This window comes from Alternaria ethzedia (assembly GCF_023757985.1).
Source record: "Alternaria ethzedia strain BMP 0044 chromosome Unknown scaffold_5, whole genome shotgun sequence".
NCBI classification, from domain to species: Eukaryota; Fungi; Ascomycota; class Dothideomycetes; order Pleosporales; family Pleosporaceae; genus Alternaria; species Alternaria ethzedia.
The window spans coordinates 1,183,875-1,208,839 of record NW_026056198.1 but is presented as its reverse complement, the minus strand read 5'-3'; the positions used below and the strand labels follow the sequence as shown (position 1 = coordinate 1,208,839).

General features: G+C 53.4%; 8 protein-coding genes across 8 annotated transcripts; 6 read left to right on the top strand and 2 right to left on the bottom strand.

Moving 5' to 3' along the window:
* Positions 1-1,484: 1,484 nt before the first annotated feature.
* On the top strand, positions 1,485-3,190 carry J4E87_003114 (uncharacterized protein; the record flags this gene model as incomplete). Its single annotated transcript, XM_049374747.1, has 3 exons — positions 1,485-1,716; positions 1,766-2,146; positions 2,202-3,190. The coding sequence occupies 3 exons, from the start codon at positions 1,485-1,487 to the stop codon at positions 3,188-3,190; spliced, it is 1,602 nt and encodes a 533-aa protein (XP_049235738.1).
* Positions 3,191-3,836: 646 nt separating this feature from the next.
* Positions 3,837-6,233, top strand: J4E87_003113 (uncharacterized protein; the record flags this gene model as incomplete). Its single annotated transcript, XM_049374746.1, has 1 exon — positions 3,837-6,233. The coding sequence occupies one exon, from the start codon at positions 3,837-3,839 to the stop codon at positions 6,231-6,233; it is 2,397 nt and encodes a 798-aa protein (XP_049235737.1).
* A 389-nt stretch (positions 6,234-6,622) lies between these two features.
* On the bottom strand, positions 6,623-7,081 carry J4E87_003112 (uncharacterized protein; the record flags this gene model as incomplete). The annotated part of the gene is made up of 4 exons (XM_049374745.1): positions 6,623-6,758; positions 6,870-6,912; positions 6,964-7,003; positions 7,076-7,081. The coding sequence occupies 4 exons, from the start codon at positions 7,079-7,081 to the stop codon at positions 6,623-6,625; spliced, it is 225 nt and encodes a 74-aa protein (XP_049235736.1).
* A 1,196-nt stretch (positions 7,082-8,277) lies between these two features.
* J4E87_003111 (uncharacterized protein) lies at positions 8,278-10,100 on the top strand (the record flags this gene model as incomplete). The annotated part of the gene is made up of 4 exons (XM_049374744.1): positions 8,278-8,288; positions 8,429-9,667; positions 9,715-9,796; positions 9,849-10,100. The coding sequence occupies 4 exons, from the start codon at positions 8,278-8,280 to the stop codon at positions 10,098-10,100; spliced, it is 1,584 nt and encodes a 527-aa protein (XP_049235735.1).
* A 349-nt stretch (positions 10,101-10,449) lies between these two features.
* Positions 10,450-11,769, top strand: J4E87_003110 (uncharacterized protein; the record flags this gene model as incomplete). Its single annotated transcript, XM_049374743.1, has 1 exon — positions 10,450-11,769. One exon carries the CDS (start codon positions 10,450-10,452, stop codon positions 11,767-11,769), a length of 1,320 nt encoding a protein of 439 aa, XP_049235734.1.
* A 779-nt stretch (positions 11,770-12,548) lies between these two features.
* Positions 12,549-16,128, top strand: J4E87_003109 (uncharacterized protein; the record flags this gene model as incomplete). Its single annotated transcript, XM_049374742.1, has 4 exons — positions 12,549-12,688; positions 12,777-12,946; positions 13,061-15,816; positions 15,868-16,128. The coding sequence occupies 4 exons, from the start codon at positions 12,549-12,551 to the stop codon at positions 16,126-16,128; spliced, it is 3,327 nt and encodes a 1,108-aa protein (XP_049235733.1).
* Positions 16,129-17,533: 1,405 nt separating this feature from the next.
* On the top strand, positions 17,534-19,594 carry J4E87_003108 (uncharacterized protein; the record flags this gene model as incomplete). Its single annotated transcript, XM_049374741.1, has 4 exons — positions 17,534-17,677; positions 17,726-18,553; positions 18,618-19,100; positions 19,154-19,594. 4 exons carry the CDS (start codon positions 17,534-17,536, stop codon positions 19,592-19,594), a joined length of 1,896 nt encoding a protein of 631 aa, XP_049235732.1.
* A 3,930-nt stretch (positions 19,595-23,524) lies between these two features.
* Positions 23,525-24,742, bottom strand: J4E87_003107 (uncharacterized protein; the record flags this gene model as incomplete). The annotated part of the gene is made up of 1 exon (XM_049374740.1): positions 23,525-24,742. The coding sequence occupies one exon, from the start codon at positions 24,740-24,742 to the stop codon at positions 23,525-23,527; it is 1,218 nt and encodes a 405-aa protein (XP_049235731.1).
* Between the last annotated feature and the right edge of the window lie 223 nt (positions 24,743-24,965).

The window sequence follows — 24,965 nt, the reverse complement described above, 5'->3', positions numbered from 1 at the left end:
CTAGACAACTCGTGCACTGTGAAGTCTCGTGGCAAATCCTTTGACACCACTCATTGTTGGTGGTTTGCTGATCACCGAACAATGAGCGTTTGTCTCCGAACAGAGAGACATGCGACTGACTGCTTGCTTGTGACGTTTCAAAGTCGCGTTTGTAGTGCGTATAGAAGTGACACAACTCTTCATTTCATGCTGGTAATAGCTGAGTATCAGCGCCGCTATGTCAACGCAACGCCAAGATTCGCAGCACGAAGCCACACGGGGCGCTGTCAGTACCAAAGTGGTAAATAGCGACTCCTCGATGAACCTAGAGATGGCCTACGACTATGCAAAGCACATGAACTCAAGCGAGAGGAGTGCGCCCATGCCAGACACAAAGACGCTCGGGATGGAACAGGACGGCAAGCCATTCATCACACTCACATCCTATAACTGCGACTCCACTTCTCGTTCCCCAGTCGAATCCCGGCCACTGGTGCATCTCTTCAAACCCATCAGCGAAGATGAGATACGCAACCATACGACCCACATAACTTCGACATCCTGTGCCGAGGAAGAGATGGTGGCACGTACGCAGTTGAGGGCAGAGTTGGACGCGCATTTCCATGTTCTACAGCGCGAGTTTGAGTGCAAAAGGGGAATTAGCTGGACACCGTTGCGGCCGTGGGGTGACGAAGAGTGGGAGTGGAGCGATGATGGCAGCAATGAGGGGGACAATGTGTTCGAGTGGTCCTGAGAATCACATGCGCGGCTGGAGAGGCGGAGCATCGTGAGGTGGTGATGAGGTATTGTTCATGTGACTTGCGCACTTGCTCGGGCCAATGGAGAGCGATGTAGATAGAGTGTGGGGAGCATACGCGAGAGGGTGTTGCTCACGTGCCTCTCAAAATGGCTGGAAATGGTAAACTGGTACGCTACTTTTGAGCGAGGGGTTTCGGCCCATGATGTGCCTGCATCATTGTAGTGGTTTTAGTGGTAATAGTTCCCCGCGTTGTTCCGAACCAGACTTTCATTCCTGGGGAGGGGTTGGTGTGCATGAACTTACGTCTGTCGAGCAGAGGGTGTTGCGAGGTGTTTTTGAATGCCGTTCCAGGCTAGCAGCGTCTCTGCTTGAGTCCATTTATGAGCGGAAATATGGTCGCATTGAATCGAAGAAAATGATGCTGGTAATCGCGAGCAAATGTGCGCGGACGCATTCGAGGACCATGGTAGTAGGGGGCGGGCCGTCTCGCGCTTCCGTCAACGGGGTCCACTACATCGAGGTGTATTGCATATGTGCTGACCTTTGTCAGTACAGAGCTGGGGCTCTCGTCCCAAGTTCCATCGCCGTGCATGCCAGCCATAAGATCTGTCGCCTCCCCGCACTCTCCATCTTTCAACCTTCACATTCCCAGACTTACCACCGACTGCACTCTGCCTTATCTAGAGTTCAGTGTCTTACAGGCCGTTCAACTTCCACGACTGAACTTACTGATAACATCCAAATCATGACGACCCAAGTTAGGAACGACAGCGACGCCAGTTCTGGTGGCTCTGGCCCTCGCAACAAGCAAGCTGCGGATGCGATTGAGATGGTCGCGACACACAGCCGTCAAGCTCAACCCAGCGGCCCCCTGGAGCTCAATGAAGTGAACGCATATGAGAAGACCGGGTATGCGTTCTCAAACAAGAAGAAATGGGCGATTTTGACTGTCGTTGGACTCTGCCAAACCAGCATGAGTAAGTGGTCTTGCCAACCGTCTAGTCATACGAGGCTAACAAACGACAGACTATAACGCAGCGGTCTACTCCAACGCAATTGGGCCGCTCAACGAGCACTACCATCTCGGCAGCAACCATTTTACCAACGCAAGAGCGGGTATGGCTTGGTTTTTGATCCTGTACGGTATTGGGTGCGAACTATGGGCACCCTGGTCCGAGGAGTACGGACGTTGGCCAGTCATGCAGATATCCCTCTTCACTGTCAACATCTGGCAGATCATGGCCGGTGCCAGTACGTCCTGGGGCCATGTGCTGGCTGCGCGTCTGCTCGGCGGTATCTGCTCTGCCGGCGGCTCCGTCACACTCGGAATGGTTGCGGACATGTTCGATCCCGAAGATCAGCAGCTCCCTATCCTCTGGGTCAGCTTGTGGAGCTGTCTAGGTTCAGGTATGTAAAGCTCATGTCGTAGATGTCTGAGGAATGGAATGCTAATTGTCTCCAGTAATTGGCGGCATCTGTGGAGGGCCCATCGAGCAATTCCTTCACTGGCGATGGAACTTCTGGATCCAGCTTATCCTAGGCGCCACTGTTCAGTTCGTTCACTTCTGCTTCGTGCCGGAGACCAGGTCGACAATCATGCTTAACAAGGTAGCCAAGAAGCAACGCAAGCAGAACCCAGATGCCAATGTCGTCGGTCCGACCGAGACGGAGAAGCTGAACTTAAAGAAATGCGGCAAGATCATGGGTCGGCCATACAAGATGCTGGTCTGTGAACCGATCGTTGGCTTCCTGTCGCTGCTCAGTGGATTCAGCGACGCCCTCATCTTCAGTTTCCTCGAGTCATACGGCTACGTATTCGGTAAGGACGGATGGGGCTTCACTCCTAGTCAGCTAGGGCTCGCCTTGTTCGCTCTTTTCATCGGCTACTGGCTAGCAGCAGTGCTTTACGTACCCGTCATCCGAAAACACAATCAGCAGCGCAGCAACGGGAAAGTGCTGAGTCCCGAAAGCCGACTATCAGCCCTCCGCTGGATCGTCTTGCTCCTGCCGATTGGCCTATTCGGGTCAGCGTTTGTAGTAGCCGGCCCACCCCTTCCCTGGATTGCGCCCCTCATCTTCGCGGTCCTGATCGGATGCGCAAATCTCGCCATCTACTTCGCCACGATCGACTACATGGTTGCCGCGTACGGAGGCACGTATTCCGCTTCAGCCACCGGTGGTAATGGCTTCGCTCGAGACGTCCTTGCCGGTATTTGCTCCTTCTACACCGGTCCGATGTACAAGAAGCTCGGTGTTACAAATTCGACTTGGGTCTTGTTCGCGATCTCCGCTCTCGTTTGCGCCCCGGTCTTCTTCATCTATAAATGGGGCCCTACTATGAGAGCTAAGAGTCTGTATGCTGAGCGAATCCAGCAGGAGAGAGAAAAGAACGCCGCTGCCAAACAAGCAATGCGGGAAGCTTCAGAGACTGTGTCTGAGGTGCAGGCATGAAATGGGATGGAAGAAGATGTTGTGTTGTCGTTATTTTTAGGTCGATCGCTCGTCTGCTGTTCGTTTTGTGATACCCAAGAGGGTCACAGTTTTGGGTTGCGCGAGTTGCTGGTAGAATACTGTAGATATCCTAATGGACATTTTACCTTCATCGCGTCACAAGTGAATGGCTACTCGTTCACTGTGAAGAACATGTATCTGGGGATCTTCCGGGCACCCAGAAAAGTTTCGGCATGGGAGAATGAGTATAATAGGTGGTTGCGGGTTGGGGATCCTTGGACAGGTTGATAATTGTAGTCATGAAGCTCTAAAGTCGCAGTTTGGTCCATGCAAAGACGCCAAGCTTAGTGCAATATCATGGTGACCTTAGAAGAGTGACTTTGTAGTTTGTTGTGACGCTGGTATTAGTGATGGGTGATGCCTGATCGCGATTGCTGGAATCGTGAAGAGGAAGCAGGAGCGCTAGCGTCTCACCTGACACCGCGACATCGCGCATGGACTCGGCGCACTTCAGCCTAGAGTCGTGAACACAGCCAACGCCACAAGAGAACATTGCGCGCGCAGTCTCACCGCGAGCACGACAATGCGCATCCCACCCGCCGTCCCTCTACACACCTTGTAGCCCTCTTGTACCGACGCCCCCGCAATGTGGTTTCTGGAGCACGAGAGCCTCTTCGGAGGCAAGCGCGTGTGGCTCCGCCCCGGATCACAGCAACTATTCGGTCGCACCAAATCAGACGATAAAGATGGCCCACAAGGAAAAAATTGGAAAATCGACAACAAGGCGGTCTCGCGCAAGCATGTTATGCTGAAGGTGTATGACGCAGCACCAGAAGACGGCACAAAGCTTCACAAGAGGTCACAGATTGAGGTGACGGATCTGAGTTGCAGGCAGGGAGTCACAATCGACGAGAAAACTACATTGAAGAGCCAGAAGGCCTCCGATGGGTCGATAGAATACAGCCGCGAGACCCTGAAAGGCACCGAACATACCATCAGATTGGCTGCCAGCTATGCGCCGTTCAAGATTGTCTGGCGCCCAGTCGTCTTTACGTATGCTTCAAAGGAGTCAAAAGAGAACAAAGCCCGCAGCGCGGAACTACACACCCTAGATATCAAGACTACTACCGATTTCGTATTCGACAAGACCACCCACGTCGTATCCGCAAAACGGAACCTTCCCAAAGTCCTCTCGGGTCTGACTTCAGCCAAACACATCGTCACTACAGAGTTCCTCGATAAAGTCCTCGTTGTGGCTGCTCCATCGGTCGATGAAGAAAACAATTACTTGCCTTCGAAGCTAGAAGAGGATTTCGATGCATGGTGGCCAGCGGAGAAGGAATACATACCTGGAATTGACAAAGAGCCGGTTCACCAGCCACATGAGATGTTGCTACCTGATCCCTCGCGGTCAGAAGTCTTCTCTGGGCTGACCTTTATATTTCTGAGCGAAAGCCAACACAGTAGCTTGCTGGATCCCGTCACTGGTGGAGGCGGCAAGGCATTACTATACAATCTACAACTTGGCGAGACAACGGTAGACGAGTATGTCGATTACGTCCACAACGTGGCAGGAAAGAAGCGACGCGGCAAACCTGGCGACAAGCTTCCTGTCATAACGGTGCGCTTGAACGTACTAGTCGAGGACGAATGGCTCAAGAGCTTTCGGATCGGCGTCGATCAGGCACTTGGGCAGCGCTCAATCGAACAGAAGGAGTTTCTCGACACGATTCTCACAGGGGACCGTGCCTCAATACAAAGCCCGCCCGCAGACGTGATTGCTACTGCACCACCAGAGGTCGCAAGCAGTCGCCGGTCTATGCGTCAACCAACACCAATGTCTGAATTTAGAGCACCGTCGCAGGCCCCCGAGGAGAACCAACCTCCTGCGGAAGAGCCCGCAAAGATCAATCCACGAAAGCGGATCCACCGGCCAAAGACGAGCCGCTTCACGGGCTTTGATGATGACGAGCCCATCCCGAAGAAGAAGCTGAAGGTTGAAAATCCTCCAGTGGAAGACGTACAGCAGTCTGTACAACCACGAGGAGTATCGATGACAGCTTCGCAAGCACGCAACGCATCAGGTACACCAAGTCAACCTTCTCCGCCATCAAACGCCCGAAAGACGATCGAGAAAGAAGAGCAGATGGATACCCTGTTCCCGACGGCCGCCAAGATGAGGGCACAAAGAGCGGCTACGCGTGCCCCATCTGCTTCTGTGGAGCCCGAAGAAGGGGGCCCGGTGAAGAGAGCGTCCACTATAGCAGCTGCCCGGGAGCGACTCAACTTGGCAAAAGACAAGTCCGAAAAGGAAATCAATATCCGCGAGCATACCCGTAAGCGCATCAAAGAAGAAGAGGAGCGTCGCAAGGCAGACGAGGAGAGCTTGCGAGAAGCGCTGGAAGGTATCGACATCACTGAGCTGAAGAACCTGGCCCAAATAGAAGAGATGGACGTTCTACCTCGGCAGAACAGAGGCCCTTCGCGCAATCAAAGTCAACCCAATAACGAGCGCTGGAACGCTGAGTGGAACGGCCGCAAGAACTTTAAGAAGTTCCGTCGCCGTGGTGCCGAACAAGGCGTCCAAGCCCACAAAGTCATCGTCACGCTTGAAGAAGCACCAGCCAAGAAGGGCTTCGGCCTCACTGACGCCTTCTTCCTCGAAGACACCGAGCCCTCTTTCCGTTCACGCGATAGCCGGCGCGGTCGCAACGCAGCAGCGGACGATTCGTCAGAGCCAGAAGTCGGTGGCTTCACTCGTCGAAAACGGACCACGCAGTCTCAGGCGCAGCAAGAAGTGATTAATGTGGAAGATAGCGGACCGGACGACGAGGAGGTTCCGGAACAACGAACGCAGAAGAGTAGTGGACGGACGCAGAGGGTTGTAGAGACACAGCTTGAGGGTACGCAGACGCAGAGGGGGAAGAAGAGAGGATCTGACGCTGCGAGTGGGCAGCCTGCTAGTAAGAAGGGGAGGTTTGGCAGAAGGGACGACGATAGCGATGATGAGGAGACTGGATTTAGGTTCAAAAGGAGGACATGAGAGTAGGGTCATCAGTCTGTTTTCTTGATTCACACATACGCATATGATACCCTGCATCCAGTGGGTAGCGATAGCCAAACAGGCCTGAATTTATCGATAGCGAAGAGAGGGCATGTTGGAATAATTTTGATTCGTAATCTCATAGACAATGGTTTCGCCCCAACGCCGTCTGCCTGCTAATCGAGAGGGAAACTCGACGCCGTGCTCTTCATCCAACTTCCATGCCATTCAGGTATCGCCAAGCTGTGCCCGACGCACCACGACTCATCTAGCCAGCCCCAGCTGCCAGAGCTTCTAGTCGCCCGCCTCGTGTAGCGTTTCATCTTCCGCACATCCGCAGATCACATATTCGCCGTGACTTCGTCGCTGATTGTGGGTATACAACGCATCTATCGCTTGCGCTCAAAGTAGGAACTGGAACCGAAGAAGGCGACGCTTTGGTCCATGACGGTCTCGCCGACCCAGAGGTAGCTCTCGAACCATTTCTGGGCGCTGGGGTTTTCGCCGAAAGTATCTGGCTTCACACTGGGTCTGGGTTTAGCTTTAGCTCCGATCTTGTAGTTTTGCGCGGCTCGAAACGGGGGGTTGTGGAGGGGTGGGTTGGGTGGCGCTTAGGAGGGATGGATGGGAACATACGTGAGGCCAGTTGAGCGGCGGACGCCGGCGAGGAAGGCGGATACTGGGGTGCTGTTAGCGATGAATATGGTCGTGCGAAAGTGAGGGTGCGTACTTAATACCGCATCGAAGGCGTAATGTGCGACTTTGCCGAGCTGTTACTTGTGTGAGTTACGGAGCATGCGACTCGGTGGTCCACAAACGCAGTAGTAGAGTAGTAGACATACGACCATGATGGGCGACGTGGGAGGAGGCGGATGAATGTGAGGCTACGTGAGGCTGCTTGGGGAGAGCGTGGCGACTGGGGTTCAGGAGGTTCGGTGGGTGTGGGTGTTGTTGTTGAGTGCAGGATGCGGGATGCGGTGTAGAGTGGAGGTGTGGCTGGTGCCCTTCCTTAGTCACTTGTCTGCATGTGATTGCGCTGGCACACGACCTCAGGGTTCCCTAGTGTAGAGGGTCTAAAAGCCGATGTGACAGGTGCATCAATTCAATCGAGCTCAGGTGCTACCCGTAGATGGGCATGCCCGTCGCGGGACTATCTCTATCGACTACCTATGCGACTGTCCGCGATGTCCTACAGGCTCAGATGCGCAGAACGGTCCCCACTAATATGGAACTGGACCGTATTGTCGCATCAATGGGACCTTCCCTTTGACCTCGGGCAAGCATGCGGAGCAGCTGCGGGTGATTTAGGAGCGGACCCTACGACAGGTGCGCCTGCTATATAACAAGGGCCTGCCGCGACGATGTCTTGCTCTTGACCCCATGAAACCTCCAAGACACGACCATCTCCGCGCGGGTAACCCACTGAAAAATCCATTACACGCCAGCAGCCGGCCGCGCACCAGCACAACCGCCCACTAGCCGGATACGCCCAGAGCGAAGGCGCCGAGATTTTTCAATCGCTTTGCAAATGCGCGTCGGATGGCTGGCTTATCTGGGCGGGATGTTCAAGGGCAATGAGGCGACAACGTGGGCGGAGTGGAAGAAGCAAATGGGCGTCACGACAGTCAACCATGGGACGTGTCCAGCAGGCAGTCGGCCCAGGGTTCGGCGCATAACGAAAGACTCTTATTCAACCAAACCGTCTCCAGACCATTTTCTGACTGCAATCTGTTTCCAATTCTCATATCCAAACCGCCGCAGGGTGCAGCAGCCCCACGTACTAAGCAGCATACTAGCGCGCTACTAACTGCCCCTCCAAAACACGCTCAACAGCCAACAAAACTTCTAGCCCGTCGCAGCACAAGATAAACCCGTCGACCGCCGTTTTCCAGAGAGCAGCTTGTTCTTCTCTCTTCCTCTCATCCCCCAGCCGTCGCGCATTCAATTGGAGTCCCTCATACAGACTCTCTAACCGGCCCCGCACTCCGCGACAGCGACTCAGTCTTCCCCCTTCACAGCCCTCTTCTGAACACTATCAGCAGAAATGGCAAACGCGTACGTATAGATTATTCTCCTACAACAGAACGCCAGCAGTTCTTCATAGAAACTCTAGAAGTCAAGCTCGTATCTTCACGCGTTACAAGTTGCTTCTACATAGAAGCATCCAACTCCAACACCCACTGACAGCAATACAGTCTAGACCACCTCAACTCCGGCAGGACCAGGATCGAGTGGCTCAGCCAGCTCAACACTGAGTACACACCTGCCAAGGAGTACCGAAGAACCTCCATCATCTGTACCATCGGTCCCAAGACAAACTCCGCCGAGAAGATCAACTCCCTCCGCAAAGTTGGTCTCAATGTCGTTCGCATGAACTTCTCCCACGGCTCCTACGAGTACCACCAGTCCGTCATCGACCATGCGCGCGAGGCGGAGAGGACACAGCCCGGCCGGCCTCTGGCCATTGCCCTTGACACCAAGGGCCCAGAGATCCGAACTGGTAACACTGTGGGCGATGCCGACATCCCCATCAAGGCTGGCTCCATCATAAACATCACCACCGACGACCAATATGCCACGGCATGCGACGATAAGAACATGTACGTCGACTACAAGAACATCACCAAGGTCATCGCACCTGGTCGCATAATCTACGTCGATGACGGTGTTCTCTCATTCGAGGTCCTCGAGATTACAGACGACCAGACACTCAAGTGCAAGTGTGTCAACAACGGCAAGATCTCGTCGAGGAAGGGTGTCAACCTGCCCAAGACCGACATTGATCTTCCCCCGCTATCCGAGAAGGACAAGGCCGATCTCAAGTTCGGTGTCAAGAACAAGGTCGACATGGTCTTCGCCTCGTTCATCCGCCGTGGCAGCGACATCACTGCCATCCGTGAGGTGCTCGGCGAGGAGGGCAAGGACATCCAGATCATTGCCAAGGTCGAGAACCAGCAAGGTGTGAACAACTTCGACGAGATCCTGAGGGAGACCGACGGTGTCATGGTCGCTCGTGGTGACCTTGGTATCGAGATCCCGCCCAGCCAGGTCTTCATCGCCCAGAAGATGATGATCACTAAGTGCAACATTGCCGGAAAGCCCGTCATCTGCGCAACCCAGATGCTCGAGTCCATGACCTACAACCCGCGCCCGACTCGCGCTGAAGTCAGCGATGTCGGTAACGCTGTTCTCGACGGTGCCGACTGTGTCATGTTGTCTGGAGAGACCGCCAAGGGTGACTACCCCGTCGAGGCCGTCACCATGATGCACGAGACCTGCCTGCTCGCCGAGGTTGCTATCCCATACGTCAACGCGTTCGATGAGCTGAGGAAGCTGGCACCCGTCCCATGCCCTACTACCGAGACCTGTGCCATGGCTGCCGTCAGTGCCAGTCTCGAGCAGAACGCTGGCGCCATCTTGGTCCTGACCACGAGGTGAGTCTCCTAGCATGTTGTACATTTGTGATTCTAACGTGCATTAGTGGTACCACCGCCCGCCTCGTCTCCAAGTACCGCCCCGTCTGCCCTATCATCATGGTTACCCGCAACGAGATGGCTGCTAGGGTAAGTTTTGCTTTTTCCAGTGTACAGGGATTCCCTTGGCTAACTTGAGTAGTATTCACACCTGTACCGCGGCGTTTACCCATTCTACTTCCCCGAGAAGAAGCCCGACTTCAAGACGGAGCCATGGCAGGAGGATGTTGACCGCCGTTTGAAGTGGGGAATCATGAACGCCATCAAGCTCGGTGTTCTCAGCAAGGGAGATCCAGTTATCTGCGTACAGGGCTGGAGGGGAGGAATGGGACACACCAACACACTCCGCATTGTCCCAGCGCAGGAAGACCTTGGCCTTGACCAAGACGCGTGAAGGTAGCGTCGGAGCGGACGTTTGGTTGTTTAGATAGAAGGTGTGGAGTGCGCTGCACAGGAGGCGCATATACATGACTCGTTTGCGCAAATGACGGTCTGGCGCATAGGGACACAAGATTTGGTGTAAACACTAGCGGATCAAGCAAACTCTTTAATGATTACCTCTTCGCACAAGTTCCAAGTGATGGTCGCATGCTAGATAGGCAGTACCTAGGTAGCTACCCAGGTACCTGAGGCGGCACAACGTTGGAACAAAGGAGCCCAGAGTGGAATCGTCCGTGCGCCCAGCAACACTAGGCATCTGTACACGATGGTGAGTCCGACGCACAACCCTACCACAACCCACGATGGACATATCTGCGCTAGTAAATCACGATGGGGAAGCATCGGTGCTACCGCGCCGTTCACTCTCCCACCCCCATTCCCTTCCCGCATCCTCCCCTGTCACTCCCGCCGCAAAGATACCGACGCCTAAACCCAGCCAGCAGCAGATGTCGCTGAAACGGAAGCGCCATGACCCCAAGCCCATATGGGCGTATCGCGAAGGCGAACAGCTTCCACCTGAGCTCAGGCAGCTGCAAGAGCAACAACGTCAACAGTCGCGTCCCCCTCCGCCTGCTGTAGTCCCCCAGGCACACTCACGCGCGCAACCTGCGCTTCCATCGCACCCTCCTCCGCCGCGACCTCAACCGTCTCCGAACGCCGAACGAAACGGACACGCGCACAGCGATGCCGGCGCGCCTCCTCCTCCAGCAGCCACTGCATCTGGACTCTCTCGCTTCGCGCGGCCAATGTTCCACGATGCGCAACTCTACGACGTCGTCGCGCACGAAGTATGCGAATTCATCTGGGCCACAGCCGTTAACAACGAGGCGGTACGGAACGCGATCGCAGATCCAAAGGTGCAACTGGAAGTCGAAGCGCGCTGGGGTCAGATCCTAGAAAAGCAGACTGACCAGCGACTGCGCGGGGTCTGGAACACAGAGTGCGTTATCAAGTCTGAAGCCTTGGATGTCAAGTTCGAAAGCACTATGACTGCTCTTCAACACAAGCGCATGAACCACGCCCTCAACGCGCAGGTCCAGCAGTCGAAGATACCCGGTGCTCCGCGCCCGCCGATCGATTACCGACATACCTACGAGACGGACATGTTCTACGAACTCGACCAGGAAGGCTTTTCCACGCTGAATCCTATAGTTCAGCGTCTCATCAGCGCATCCGGTACCCGGCAGAAGGTCCGCGTAACCCGCGACAAGAACACGGGCGACTTCGTGCGAGCCATGATAAAACATCGGATAGGGAACCTCGAGATCAGCTCTCCTAAGACAGAGTGGGACTATCGCATCGGTATCAACCTCGAAATCGACTTCCCAGGCCCGGTTGACAGCCTCAAGGCCGCGCTAGAGCCAGGAAAGACACTGGAGAGTATGCAGCGACAAAAAGACCGCATGTCATATTCATGGCTGGGCGCATACCAAATTGATCTCACGCAGGTCACACAAGGGACTAGCAAGAACCATGAGCTGGAGTTGGAGTTGGATTCTGATATTCTCATCGCTGAGGCAGACAAGGTGAGGCTCAAGCAGCCTACCGAGTTTGAGGACATAATCAGCGGAATGATGAACAATCTGCGGGTTGCGTCACGCATCATCACGCATTCCGCTTAGGAAAAAGGGGGGGAATCGAATACCTTGGAGCCTACATTGATGCTAGATGTTCAATCATGCTCATTTTTGTCCCAATGTAGGCGCCAGGCCTGTCAGTTTCTGCCTTGTATGAGGTGCTTTGTATTATTATTATTTGATCTTTGCGGCGTTAAATATGCAGAGGCACAACGAAGATGGGACCAGCAGCATTATACGGAGTTAGTCTTTAGAATTAAGATACCCAGTTTCACCTACCTCTCATAAAGTATCACTCTCGACACAAGCCTAGGATGTTCACAAACTCCTTGTTTTATGCTGATGTAGACTTTAGAGTACCTGTTAATTCAGATGAGTTGTTTCATCCCTGTTCGTACCATGCAGACTGTCATCCAAGTGCATGCTCAAAGTGACGTGGAAGTCCGGAGCTCATCGTAGGAGTGATGCGCCGGTAGCGTATTATGTCATGCTCAAAGTGGACCAGGGTCGCCGCTTCCGAAACTCACGAGCTACTGTTTAGACCATCACGTACACGATTCCCCGAACACCACAAGGGCGCCACGCCATCCCCATCAACCACCCACCCTCCATCTTCCCGTCCCTCTTTCACTGCGACCGTCACCATAGAGTCCGCCGCAGCACCGCCTCAGATTATCCTTTGACCTCAGGCAAGCCGCAGGCGCCACAGCGCAGCTCCATACGCTTCTACCCACTTCCGCAACAACAGCTCCCTCTCTCACCACCCACGCGGACGGCCGTCCCACTACACGAAGCCATACATTGCTCCCGCAAGACACAATACAATGGTTGGCCTCACGTCCGCCGCCGGTGTCGTCGGCTTCCTCTCGGAACCCGACCCGGCCCTGCGCTCGTTCGCCCTCCAGCGGCTGAACGAGGAGATCGACCTGCTGTGGCCCGAGGTCGCGGGGTCTGTCAGTCAAATGTAAGGAACTCAGCTGAGCTATTACGCGCGCTCATCGCCACATCGCCATATCGCCATCAAAACAGCTGCTAACATGGGTGCGTCATAGTGAGGCGCTCTACGAAGACGACTCGTTCCCCGAGCGAGAGCTGGCCGCTCTGGTAGCCGCCAAGGTGTACTACCAGCTGCAAGAGTACAATGAGAGCATGGTCTTCGCCCTGGGCGCAGGCAAGCTCTTCGACATCCACAAGGCAGCCGAGTTCGAGGAGACAATACTGGGTAAGACACTGCGGACAACCGAGCCTCACTTTCAGCTCATGTTTACCTTCATCACGAGCTGAAACAGCGGGCTCATCAGACTTCGAGCACAGTTTGCTGACTTGCTTTTTCCAGCCAAATGCTTAGACACGTACATCGCGCTGTCCGTCATGCACAACCCCCCGACACCGGTCAGCAAGGCGAGCCAGGCTCCTCCTCAACTGAGCACATCCTTCTCCGGAAACGCGGCAGGAGGTGCCAGCACTGCAGCCAGTCTTGCTTCGCCGATAACGCCCTTCTCCCAGTCCGCGTTACCCTCCAAGTCGCTTCTCTCCAGGGAAGACTCGTCGACATTCGACCCTACACTCCCCGGAGGAGGCAATGCCGGTGTACCAGGTGCCCACCCGACCCCGATGGTATTGCAGCGGAACGTGCAGAAGAACCTCCACAGCACTGTACGGCGGATATTCGAGAGCTGCTACGAGAGCGGCAACTACAAGCAGGTCGTTGGAATCGCCATCGAGGCGCGGAATCTCGATGTCCTGCGCGAGTCGATTGTTCGCGCAAGCCAGGACGGAAAGAAGCAGGGCAAGAAGCCCGCACAGCCCTCCGCACAGAGCGAGGACTTGATGGAATACGTTCTCGACATCTGCATGAACGTGGTACAAGAGCGAGGCCTGAGGAACGAGATCCTCCGCCTGATTCTGGATCTCCTCAACGACGACCAAATCCCGAACCCCGATTACTTCTCCATCGCCAAGTGTGTCGTGTACCTCAACCAGCACTCGCTGGCTTCGAAGCTCATCCGGCAGCTGATCGAGCGAGGAGACGACAAGTCTCGCGCAGTCGCATACCAGATCTCCTTCGACCTCTACGAGAACGGCACACAAGAGTTCCTCACAAAGATCATGGAAGAGCTGCCGGAAGCTGAGAAGGAAGACGCGCAGAATCCCTCGGATGCAGGCGAGTCGGACTCTCTGCTCGCAGATGTGGACACTAGCAACTCAAAGGGTGACCAGGCGAGTGAAGATCAGATCAAGGTTTACAACAATGTCCGCTACATTCTCCGCGGAACTAAGAGCATCGAACTGAACCTCGAGTTCCTGTACAGAAACAACCGTACAGACAAGGCTGTGCTCAACAAGGTCCGCGACAGCTTGGAGGCTAGGAACTCCATCTTCCACTCCAGTGTTACCTTCGCCAACGCCTTCATGAATGCTGGCACTACCAATGACACATTCTTCCGCGAGAACCTGGAATGGCTGGGAAAGGCAGTCAACTGGTCCAAGTTCTCTGCGACCGCTGCTCTGGGTGTCATCCACCGCGGCAACATCACACAAGGGCAGAAGCTTCTTGAGCCTTACCTGCCCAAGGACAGTGTCTCATCGGGCTCTCATTACGAGCAGGGTGGATCACTGTACGCTCTTGGTTTGATCTACGCGAACCACGGATCCAATGTTCTCGATCTCCTCCTGAAGCAGTTCCAGAACGCATCTGAAGAGGTCATCCAGCATGGTGGTGCGCTCGGTCTTGGTGTTGCTGGCATGGGCACTGGCTCCGAGGAGATCTTCGAGGCGTTCAAGAACGTTCTGTACACAGACTCCGCCATCAACGGTGAGGCTGTCGGTCTCTCCATGGGTCTTGTCATGCTCGGCACTGGCAACATCAAGGCACTCGAAGACATGATCCAGTACGCGCACGACACACAGCACGAGAAGATTGTTCGTGGTCTAGCCATGGGCATGGCACTCATCATGTACGGCCGACAAGAGGCTGCCGACGAGCTCATCAATGGTCTCCTCGACGACCCAGACCCAACCCTGCGATACGGAGGTATCATGACCATCGCTCTGGCGTACTGTGGCACAGGCAGTAACAAGGCTGTCCGAAGGTTACTTCACGTTGCCGTCAGTGACGTCAGCGACGATGTACGAAGAGTTGCAGTCATGAGCTTGGGTTTCATCCTCTTCAGGAAGCCAGGCAGTGTTCCCCGCATGGTTGAGCTTCTCGCAGAGTCATACAACCCACATGTGCGATACGGAGCCACCATGGCTCTGGGCATTGCTTGCGCGGGAACTGGTCTCCCAGAGGCCATAGATCTGTTGGAGCCAATGATGAAGGACTCAACTGACTTCGTCCGACAAGGTGCTTTGATTGCGCTGTCCATGATCATGGTACAGCAAAACGAGGCAATGAACCCCAAAGTAGCATCTATCCGAAAGCAGCTCGCCAAGGTGGTGAGCGATCGCCACGAGGATGCTATGGCCAAGTTCGGTGCTGCTCTTGCCCTGGGTATCATTGATGCCGGAGGTAGGAATTGCACAATCGGTCTGCAGACGCCGACCGGCAACCTGAACATGGCGGCCATCGTCGGTATGGCCGTCTTCACCCAGTACTGGTACTGGTTCCCTCTGACTCACTTCCTCTCGTTGAGCTTCACGTCTACCGCCGTCATTGGTCTAGACCAGGAGTTGGAGATCCCGTCGTTCAAGTTTCACAGCAACACTAGGCCAAGCATGTTCGATTACCCGCCAGACGCAGAGGTCAAGGCAGAAGAGGCGCCCGAGAAGATCAAGACCGCAGTCCTATCCACCACCGCTCAAGATAAGCGACGACGGATGGTAAAGGAGCGCCAAAAGCGGAGGGAAAGCATGGATGTGGACCACACTCCTACCACACCCAAGCCTGCGGACGACGACAAGATGGACGTAGACGAGGACCCTAAGAAGGAAGATGGCGAGAAGGCTGACGGTGCCCAAAATGTGGAGTCTTCAAAGAAGAAGGTTGAGAAGGAGAAGGTTGGCTACGAGCTGGAGAACATGTCGCGTGTACTGCCGCCCCAAGTGAAGTACATCAGCTTCCCAAGCGAACGATATGTACCAGTGAAGAAGGTTAGTCATTTGCTCACCACGCCGAAGATCCTTAAGCTAACCCGTCACCAGCCAACACTCGGTGTCATTCTTCTCACAGACACGAAGCCTTCAGAACCGAAGACGCTCCTAGAGCTCAAGGTAAAGAAGGCCGTGCCTGCCCCTGCCCCTGGCGCGTCGGGCTCTTCAGGAGATCAAGGACCAGAAGGCATATCAGTAACAACTGCTGCAGCGCCGGTCAGTGATAACATGGTGGATGAGGGCGAGGCCGAGGCTTCCACTCCGGGTGAGTTTATCTACGAGTCCGACACGAACCCGGACGACGACGAGTAAACGACGTCGTCGGACTTGAGCGTGAGCAGTGTGTTTCTGTACTATCAGCCTATTGGCGGTTGGACGTCGCAGTGGAGGAGGTAGCTTTTGCATTCATCATAGGTTATAGGGAGGCTTGTAGAGCCACCTTTCCCCGTCGCCTTTTAGACTAGGATGCATGTATAATAGCCAGAGGGTTTATCTTTGATATTAATGACTCCAGCGTGCGCAAGTGGTGATGTAATGACAGCGACATGTATTGGCTTCCAGAACCCTGAAGAAGGTATGGCGGATCACACGACACGAAGATCCCTGGTCTTTCAGGAACCGCTGGCATACTATGTCGGTAGTGGAGGTGGAGCTCAATATGTGTATATTAAGAGGCCGAGTAGTGGCGAGCGGGGCTGGCATGCAGAATCAAAGACTGCAGGAAAGGTAGCTTGCTGAATGACAACTGCTAGCTGTAAATACTCTCCTCGTGAGCGTAAATTACTTCTCGGTGCAATTGTCGCGAAGAAAAGCTGAAGACGGCTCAAGTGTTCTGGACAGCGGGTCGCACCTCCCCTGCGTTCCCCGGATTGTTCGGTCCGCTAGCTCGGTTTGCGGGTGGAGGGCGGCAGGGCCGTCTTCTAGACTTCATCTTTCGCAAACATCAACATTAGCAACAATTCTTGAACAATAGCATCAAAAATGTACCGCAGACTGCCAAACGTCGCTCTCGCCGCCGATACTGCAGCTCAGCCCAGGTCTCACAAGGGCGTGCGATGACGCCTGCATCTGCCCTGTGTCAGAACGCCAGGCAGTCGCGAAGCGAAGGGATTGCGGCATGGTACGAATGGGCGGCCTCGGTGGCTTCCTCGATTCTTCCATTGCTTCCGTGAGGTCTCACTCTCTGAAACGGAATACTTCCATTCGGTACAAGGGCTTTTCCACCAACATGCAGGATGCGCCTCCACCAACACCAACTGACACACAGTCAGAAAGCTGTCGCATAAGCTACATGTCCTTGAGCAGCATGTGAAATGGCCACTCACAACCCCAAGCCTTCTCATCTTACCCTTCAAGCCAGACTCCAATCATTGCTTCCTCCCCAGACTTAAGCGAATCCGCAGGTCTGCAAATACCCGGTCATCATGCGGGACCCCCCTGCACTGTGCCACATGCATGCGAGGCTGCGCTTTAAGGACGGGGATGTATAGCCCACGCTGTTCTTACTGGCGAGGCGAATCTGGATTTCTTGGTCGCGTGGATGGGGACGGAATATATTACTGTGCCTTGCGTCCGCGCTCGCAGCTCCGCGGTGTTTCTGTCTGTCGAATGCTGATGCGTGGGCCATGCTGTTCATTACCTTGGGCTTGAGGAAGACTTCATTGTTCAATTCATTTCAACAATAGTATTATTTTTCCCGTGGCGGGACTTTGTCGACATGGATTACCGCCACAAGAGGGATGTGCACACTTCGCATACGGAGCGCAGCAGCTCGACGCAAATTCGCCAGGTGCAGAACGTTGCTTTTGCCGATGCAACGGCTAAGGCTAACGTTCGGCCATGGACAAAGGCCATGTTCAAGGTATTATGACAAAAACGTTGTTCCAGGATGGTGTTAACGGTGTGATAGCTATATCTCTGCCTTTTCATCGCCACACTCAACTCGTGCATCAACGGATACGATGGATCGCTCATGGGGGCAATCAACAGTTACCCTCAGTATCGTTCTTATTTCAATTTTAATGAGACCGAGGGAACTCCTACTACTGGAATCGTCTATGCCATTTACACCATTGGGAATCTAGTCGGATCCTTCGTTGCTGGCCCTGCAACAGACTTCAGAGGAAGAAAATGGGGGATGTGTATTGGTACCTCAATCATCATAACCGGCGCCTGTATCCAAGCATCGTGCTCCAACCTAGCTGGTTTCATGGGCGGTCGCTTCGTCCTCGGTTTTGGCGTTGCTATTACTTCGACCGCTGGTCCCGCTTATGTGTCTGAGATGGCACACCCATCCTACCGCGGCATTTGCACAGGAATCTTCAATACTTTCTGGTACGTTGGTGGAATCCCAGGCACTTTTGTTCCGTATGGGACCAGCAAAATCGACGGATCACAGTCCTGGCGTTTTCCAATATGGCTTCAGATGATATTCGCTGGTATTGTGTTTGTGAGCTCGCCGTTCCTGCCAGAAACGCCTAGATGGCTCATCGCAAATGACCGTCATGAGGAAGCCCTGGATACTATGGCACGCTTTCATGGCGAGGGTAACCGCGATTCGCCTATCGTCAAGCTGGAGTATAAGGAGATGGTCGAAGATATCAGCGTTACTGGATCAGATAAGAGATGGTGGGATTACCGAGAACTCTTCAACTCACGAGAAGCTCGATACAGAACTATGTTAGTAGTGTGCATGGCGTTCTTTGGACAGTGGTCAGGTAATGGCCCTGTATCCTACGTAAGTTTTGACTGTACGGAGTGCATGTGAGACATAGACTGACTTCGTACCTCTACCTCTGCAGTACTACCCAACTATACTTCAGGGCGCTGGCATAGCCAACAATCGCACACGCCTTCTCTATAACGGAATGCAGAACGTTGTTTCATTCGCCGGCGCGGTGTTTGGCGCCGTCTACACCGACTCCTGGGGCCGTCGACCCCAACTCCTCGTGTCCACCGGCCTACTCGTTGGCATCCTCACTATTGTCTGCGCCCTAGTTGCCACCAATCTCAAAAAGGGACCAGATGGAAAGCCAATCTACGATGCAAATCATACACCGCAAATCGAGAGGATCGGACAGGCAAGAGCAGTGATCGCGTTCTTCTTTATCTTCGGGTTTGTCTACTCGACAGGTTACACGCCGTTGCAGCAGCTATATCCGGTCGAGTGTCTACGATATGAATCTAGGGCCAAAGGGATGGCGTTTTACAACTTCTGGGTGAACATTGCAAACTTCTACAACACCTTTGTTACTGGAATTGCGTTTTCAGGCGCAGGATGGAAGGTATGTCTGATCACCTGGTCAGCTCATAACCCTTGCTAACCTTTTCCTCGCAGTACTACTTCCTATTCATCTTCTGGGACATATTCGAATTCATCGTCATCTACTTCTTCTTCGTCGAAACACGTCGCCGCACCCTCGAGGAAATCAGCGACATCTTCAACGCAAAACAGCCAGTCAAACACTCCCTGAATAAGACCCGTATCATTGTCCATGGGAACGGAAGAGGTGTAACAGCGATGCTTGACAAAGAGGAGATGGTCATGGAGAGGGATTTTGGCAACGATATGGATGGCGCCGGGGCAAGAGTTATGGCGAGGAGGGAGAGGGATTCAGCCGGGAGCGAAGGCAGGCTTGTGAGTCATGAGTCTGTGAGAGACTCTTTGAGGGACAGGGTTATGGATCCGGGGAGGGGGAGTGGAGAGAGCGAGGGTATGTCCGGTCGGTATGAGATGAGTAGTTGGATGGATAATGGGGCGAAGTATACAACCAATTAGACGACCATCTTTTTAGATATGCTTTCTTCTAATGTACATGATTTTACAATCCACGGTAGTTTTTGAACATCTAAGTGCGCAATCGCGTGAATATAGTGAATGCACATATATACAGCCCCTAGAAGCAGTCAGTATGCTTCCTAACAAGGATGAATGTTCACTTACACAAGACACCACATACGGAAACCCCAATCCCGCACCTCCCCATTCGATAGCCTTAACCCAGAGCACAGTCATCAACGGCGCGCCAACCAAAGACCCAAGTGTCTTAGTCAACATGACGATACTGAAGTCCTGCGCATCAGAATGTTCCAGCGCGACAAGCGACAACTTGACCAGCGACATGGTGAACACCGGCAGAGCAGAACCCAGGGCGTATATAATGAGTGCTAGACACATCAGCTCACATAATCCATGTAAACGAGAATGCAAGAGAAAACGTACCAGCAAGCAACATCCAGAACCGACTCGCCACAGCTATACAAAGCACACCCAGCACCGACACCGCAATACTCACCCTCGCGCCCATCACATTTAATTTAACATCATCGCCCCTCACAGCTTTGACCGAAATCGACGTGCGGATAAGTCGGGGGACGATTACGACCAGCAACGTGAGGTTCACGAGTGCTTTGGCTGAGAGGAGGTATCCCGCCTGTGCAAATGTCCAGTTGTAGCGTTTGGAAATGTATTGAACGAGCAGCTTTGTGTCGGAACTTGCTAGTGCAGTGAAGAAGAAAGTCACCAAGAGGACTTGAAAGTTATATCTCCCAATTATTAGATCGCGTAGTCGATAGAGGGTCTGAGTGATGGTTTGGTAGATGGTGGGTGGGGGGTTGAAAGCGGTGCTGTAGCGGGTTGGGCTGGTATCTGTGTTCTCGAGTAAGGGCCCGGCTTCCTCTATTTCCTCCACGGGTCTGGACGTAGGGTTTCTGGTAGTGTGTCGAGGGTTTGTGGTGTTGGGAAGTAAGATGATTGTTGGTATTGCGCAGAGTAGGAGGGCGATGTTGAGCCAGAAGGGCAGCCAGAGGTTGTTGCTCATGGTAAAGGCTGCTAGGGTTGGGCCCATGAAGGAGACGATGTATGATGTCGAGCTGATGTAAGAGAAGTATGATGCTCTGTATGTACTTAGCGTGTTCTTCTATACGGACGGATATTTACTCACCGCTGAACATACTCGCTTGTCAAAGCCGAAGTAAGCGTGAAGATTGTTGACTGGAAGACACACTCGCCTCCTAGGACATTGAAGATGGGACCTGCGAGGATGGATTCGGTTGGTAGAAGATGTGGAAGGTGTCCTAGCATACTTTAGAGAGTGCATGTCGTAATGTTGAAAACAATATATCTTGACGAAGCATCGCGATGAAGATTGTTCATATTGGGACGATACATACCGACAACGATAGCCCATACACTACTTACAATCCGTGGGACAAGATTGCACCACAATACAGTCCTGACACCCCACTTCTCCGCGACAAAGCTGAACGGTATAGTCACAACGAAGTCTGACATACACAGTATTAGCATAAACGACTTCTCTCTCCATACCAAACTCATCTATCACATACCAAATACAACACTCATCGTCTCCATACTACCCTGCAACCACGCCAGCTTCCTCTGAACATCCTTGATTTTACACAACAGCTCCGGTATCGAGCCATCAGGTTGAATGACAGATACATCATGTTTTTGATAATGTTCTTGGCATAATCGCAACTCTATCACTCGATTGAGAGGTAACGTGTATAGAACAGAAGATAGCTGGACCAAGAGGAGAAGAAGTACTAAGGGCCATATTGCACGCTTGCGGGAGGGAGAAGGCATTGGAGACGGGCTGCGAGATGACGGCAAGGACGGGGTCGCAACGCTCGTAAGCAGTGGCGCGCTGCTGTCGATGTTAGACATCGGTTTAGGGCTCAGTCAAAGTCATTGTGTAACATGGCGGAACATTTGGCCAAGTGTGAGATTATGGTGTGCTATTGGTGTGGCTTCTAACGTGTGGTATCGCGATGTTGCGATAAGATAGGCTTCACGTGAGCAGCGATAGTGAACCTCAGAAGGACGTCCACAGCACAACATCATTGAACAAATTCCATCGTATCTTAGACTGAACTCAGGTCCACTGATTTCACGAACCTATGCTCTGTATGCTCGTAGCCGCGTGACTCTGTTTCTAAATGCACTGCCGGACTTTATCCCGTGAACCTGTAGGGCTACCCCAGCCACTACATGCCGCCAACGCATCGCAATCTGCAACACACCAAATCGCGTCCCGGTGAGCTGATCCGCCTCAACACTAAGCGTACCGCGTTGATCCCTTGTCGTTCAACGACCCGTCTGACATACAGCGCACCTTCCTTTGTCGCCCAAAGACTGTTATTTGCCTCTTCCTGCGGAGACGTGGCTGGCTGTGTCAAGGGGCCTTCCTTGCACGGGATTTGCTGTCGGGTACTCCGGACAACGCCACATCCACTGATTTCCTGACAATGCGTATGCCGAAACGGCGAGGCTGGGAGATAATCGTCGATTTCCTGTTTTCGAGTATGAGTAAGGATTTTCCCATGTGCCGTCTTTCTGTATGCATGATCATGCAGCGTCTGTGCTGGATTTGCTTTTCCCATGCTTAATTGTCATGTATCCACCTAGCGCGCAACCAGCTACAAGCAAAGTGAGGAGGAAAAGTAGCACCATAGCGCGAACTTTGTTCCTCATCCATCGACTTCGTAGTGTATTGCCGCTTTGCCTTCCATGGTTGTCCAGGGATATGTAGCCTCTCCGCCAAGGTATGCTGTCCAATATTTCGAAGGACTCGACGGACGCAGGGGACGGCGGCGCAGACGTGGGGTCAGACTCGGCATAACGCGGACAGAGCGTATTGTGTGCGAATGTAGTATCATCGTCGGTATAGGGTGAGAGCAGTTTGTAGCCTGCTTTAGACGAGTTTGCGGTAGTAATAGAGATCTGGGGCGGTTAGTAGCTGGAGGTGCTGATAGGCCCCTACAGGCGCCGTGTAATACTTACTAGAGGCATACTCGCCAGTGTCTGCAGTTGAGTAAAGGAGGGTCTGCGTGCTTCGATGAGCAGAGCAAGGCAATCTTAAGCAATTGAGATGGCATTGCTTGCTGTGAAACATGCGTGTACCCTGCGGCGTGGACTGTGTAGCATCCACTCGCCCAACATATATCACCAAGAATATCGCATGATGAAACACAGAAACAACGGGATGCCAGGGCGAAAGCGAGCATGGAAGACCAATTCCTCAATTTTGGGCGACCGTTTCTATACTATTGATGCTCTTCGTAGCTCTTCCAGCCCGGCTGTCCAGTAACATTCTGATGAGCTTGCAACAACACGCCCACATCACTTCAACACTTTTTCACCGTTCCACCGCATATGCAAAAGGAAAGTAGACAACCGTGAACAAATGAGGTGTCCGAAAAAAGTTTTGGATTGAGAAAGGAAGGGTATCTCGGCTCGCGTAAGCAAACAACAGTTGCGAGTGAGCCTGGTTGTGCTGGCTTGTGTATTTCCAATTTCAGCCTGTAGCCGCTTATCCTCCCCACATGCTGCAGAACAGATCAAACAACCCGTATTAGATGGACTTTATATCCAAGAAGAAAGGGTGCTCGACCTGATCTGGGCTCCACTAGCCACCGCAGGCTAATGCCGTGCGCATGGCAGCAGACGACCGGTAAATTTTGGTCGGACCTAACAAAAGAAATGCTCGAAACAGAAAAGTGACGTCTTTGATATCGCAATATAACAGTAACAAGACGCTTGTAAATGCTGGAAGAAATGACCTGCTATGACGCTCATACGAGTATTTTTGGTACAACGGAGCGCGATGGATGTGATCATGACAGTCCATGGCAGTTGAGTTTTTCGACAGCGGTAAGAATGGCCACTGCCTGGCGCGGTGATCTTTTAAACATGGAGGTATTGGTTGTGGAAGTATTGACCCTGATGCTGCATCGTGGACTGCTGTTCCGGAGTAGGTGTCGTGGGATACATTGATTGAGGCTGTGACTTGACAATGTGACCATACGCAAAGTGCTCACCCTCAGGCGTAATCGGTGGGGTGGGGCATCCGTTCTGCATGACAGAGCTGTATGGGTTCTTGTTGGGCGTCTGCGGGTAAGCGTTGACATTGGGCACGGGCTTGGGCTCCTCGATGGTGACGGTCGGGGGTGGCGTAGGAGGGGCAGCCTGGCGGCGCGCGATCTGCGCTTGTCTTTGCAGGAATTCCTCGACGGTGGCGGACACAGTGGACAGATGCATGGATGCATACTTGCGGGAAAGTACCGGGGATGGCTGATACAGGTGGTTGGACAGACCGATGACTGTTTGAGGGTCGTAAGCACCAGACCAGTCGGTGTTGCGTGCTTGGGGTCGGGACAGGACGCATCTCGCGAGGGCAAGGGCGGATCGGGCGAGGACGGATGGTCGGGTGGAGACGAACTCCTTGTGGAAGAGGGCAATCTCGGCGATGTAGAGAGCCATGTGCTCAACCTCGGCATCGTATGGGGCTTCCGAGAGGGCGATCTGGAGGAATGCGTCGACTGTGGTGTGGCCGATCATCCAGTTCAGGGTTTGCAGAACGTGCCATTCCATCTGAGTGAACATCTCGTCATCGTAGAGAGAGCAGCACATCGACTTCAACTCCCGCACGGTGGGTACGCGGTCCTTCTTGTCACCGTACTTGGCGGCAATTAGCAGAGCTGCGCAGCCGACGAGCTGGTAGTGACGCTTGTAGACAACGCGGCGGGAGCAGTAGCGGTCGAGGAGGTTGACAGCCAGGAAGAGGGTCTCGGGCAACAACTGGAAGGCAGCGTGGGCTTCAACCAAGAAGTCGAGGAGGTAAGGGCGCATGAACCACTGGATCTCGGTCTGGATGTCAATGGAGTTGACGTCTGGCAGGGTTTGTCCTTCCATGTGGATCATGTGTTGCATGATGTCTTCTTGGTATTCATCAGCGGTCATCCTTGATAGCTCTTCGGCGATGGCTCGTTGTTGCATCTTGGAGACAGCTCGGTGGCGTTCTCTTGCCTCAGCTCGTATGGCATAGATGCCATCGTCGTGTGACTCTACAAAGTAGGAGTCGCACTGGCCGTAGCGGGATTGTTGTTGTTGGTGGTACGCCATGTTGATGTGTTCGGTATGTATCGGGTAGTATCGTCAGGTCTCCGGGATAGACGTGGTCGGGTGTAAGGGGTTTAGTGAGTGGACAGCTTCGAATGATGAGCCGGATTAGAGAGTGGCAGCCTGAAAGGCAACGGTACAAAGAGTGTGATTAGCTGGTATGTAAAAGAAGGTCTGTAGTGGGCGATCTTCTAGTGCTGAAGGTCGAATGTGTTGGTACAGAGCT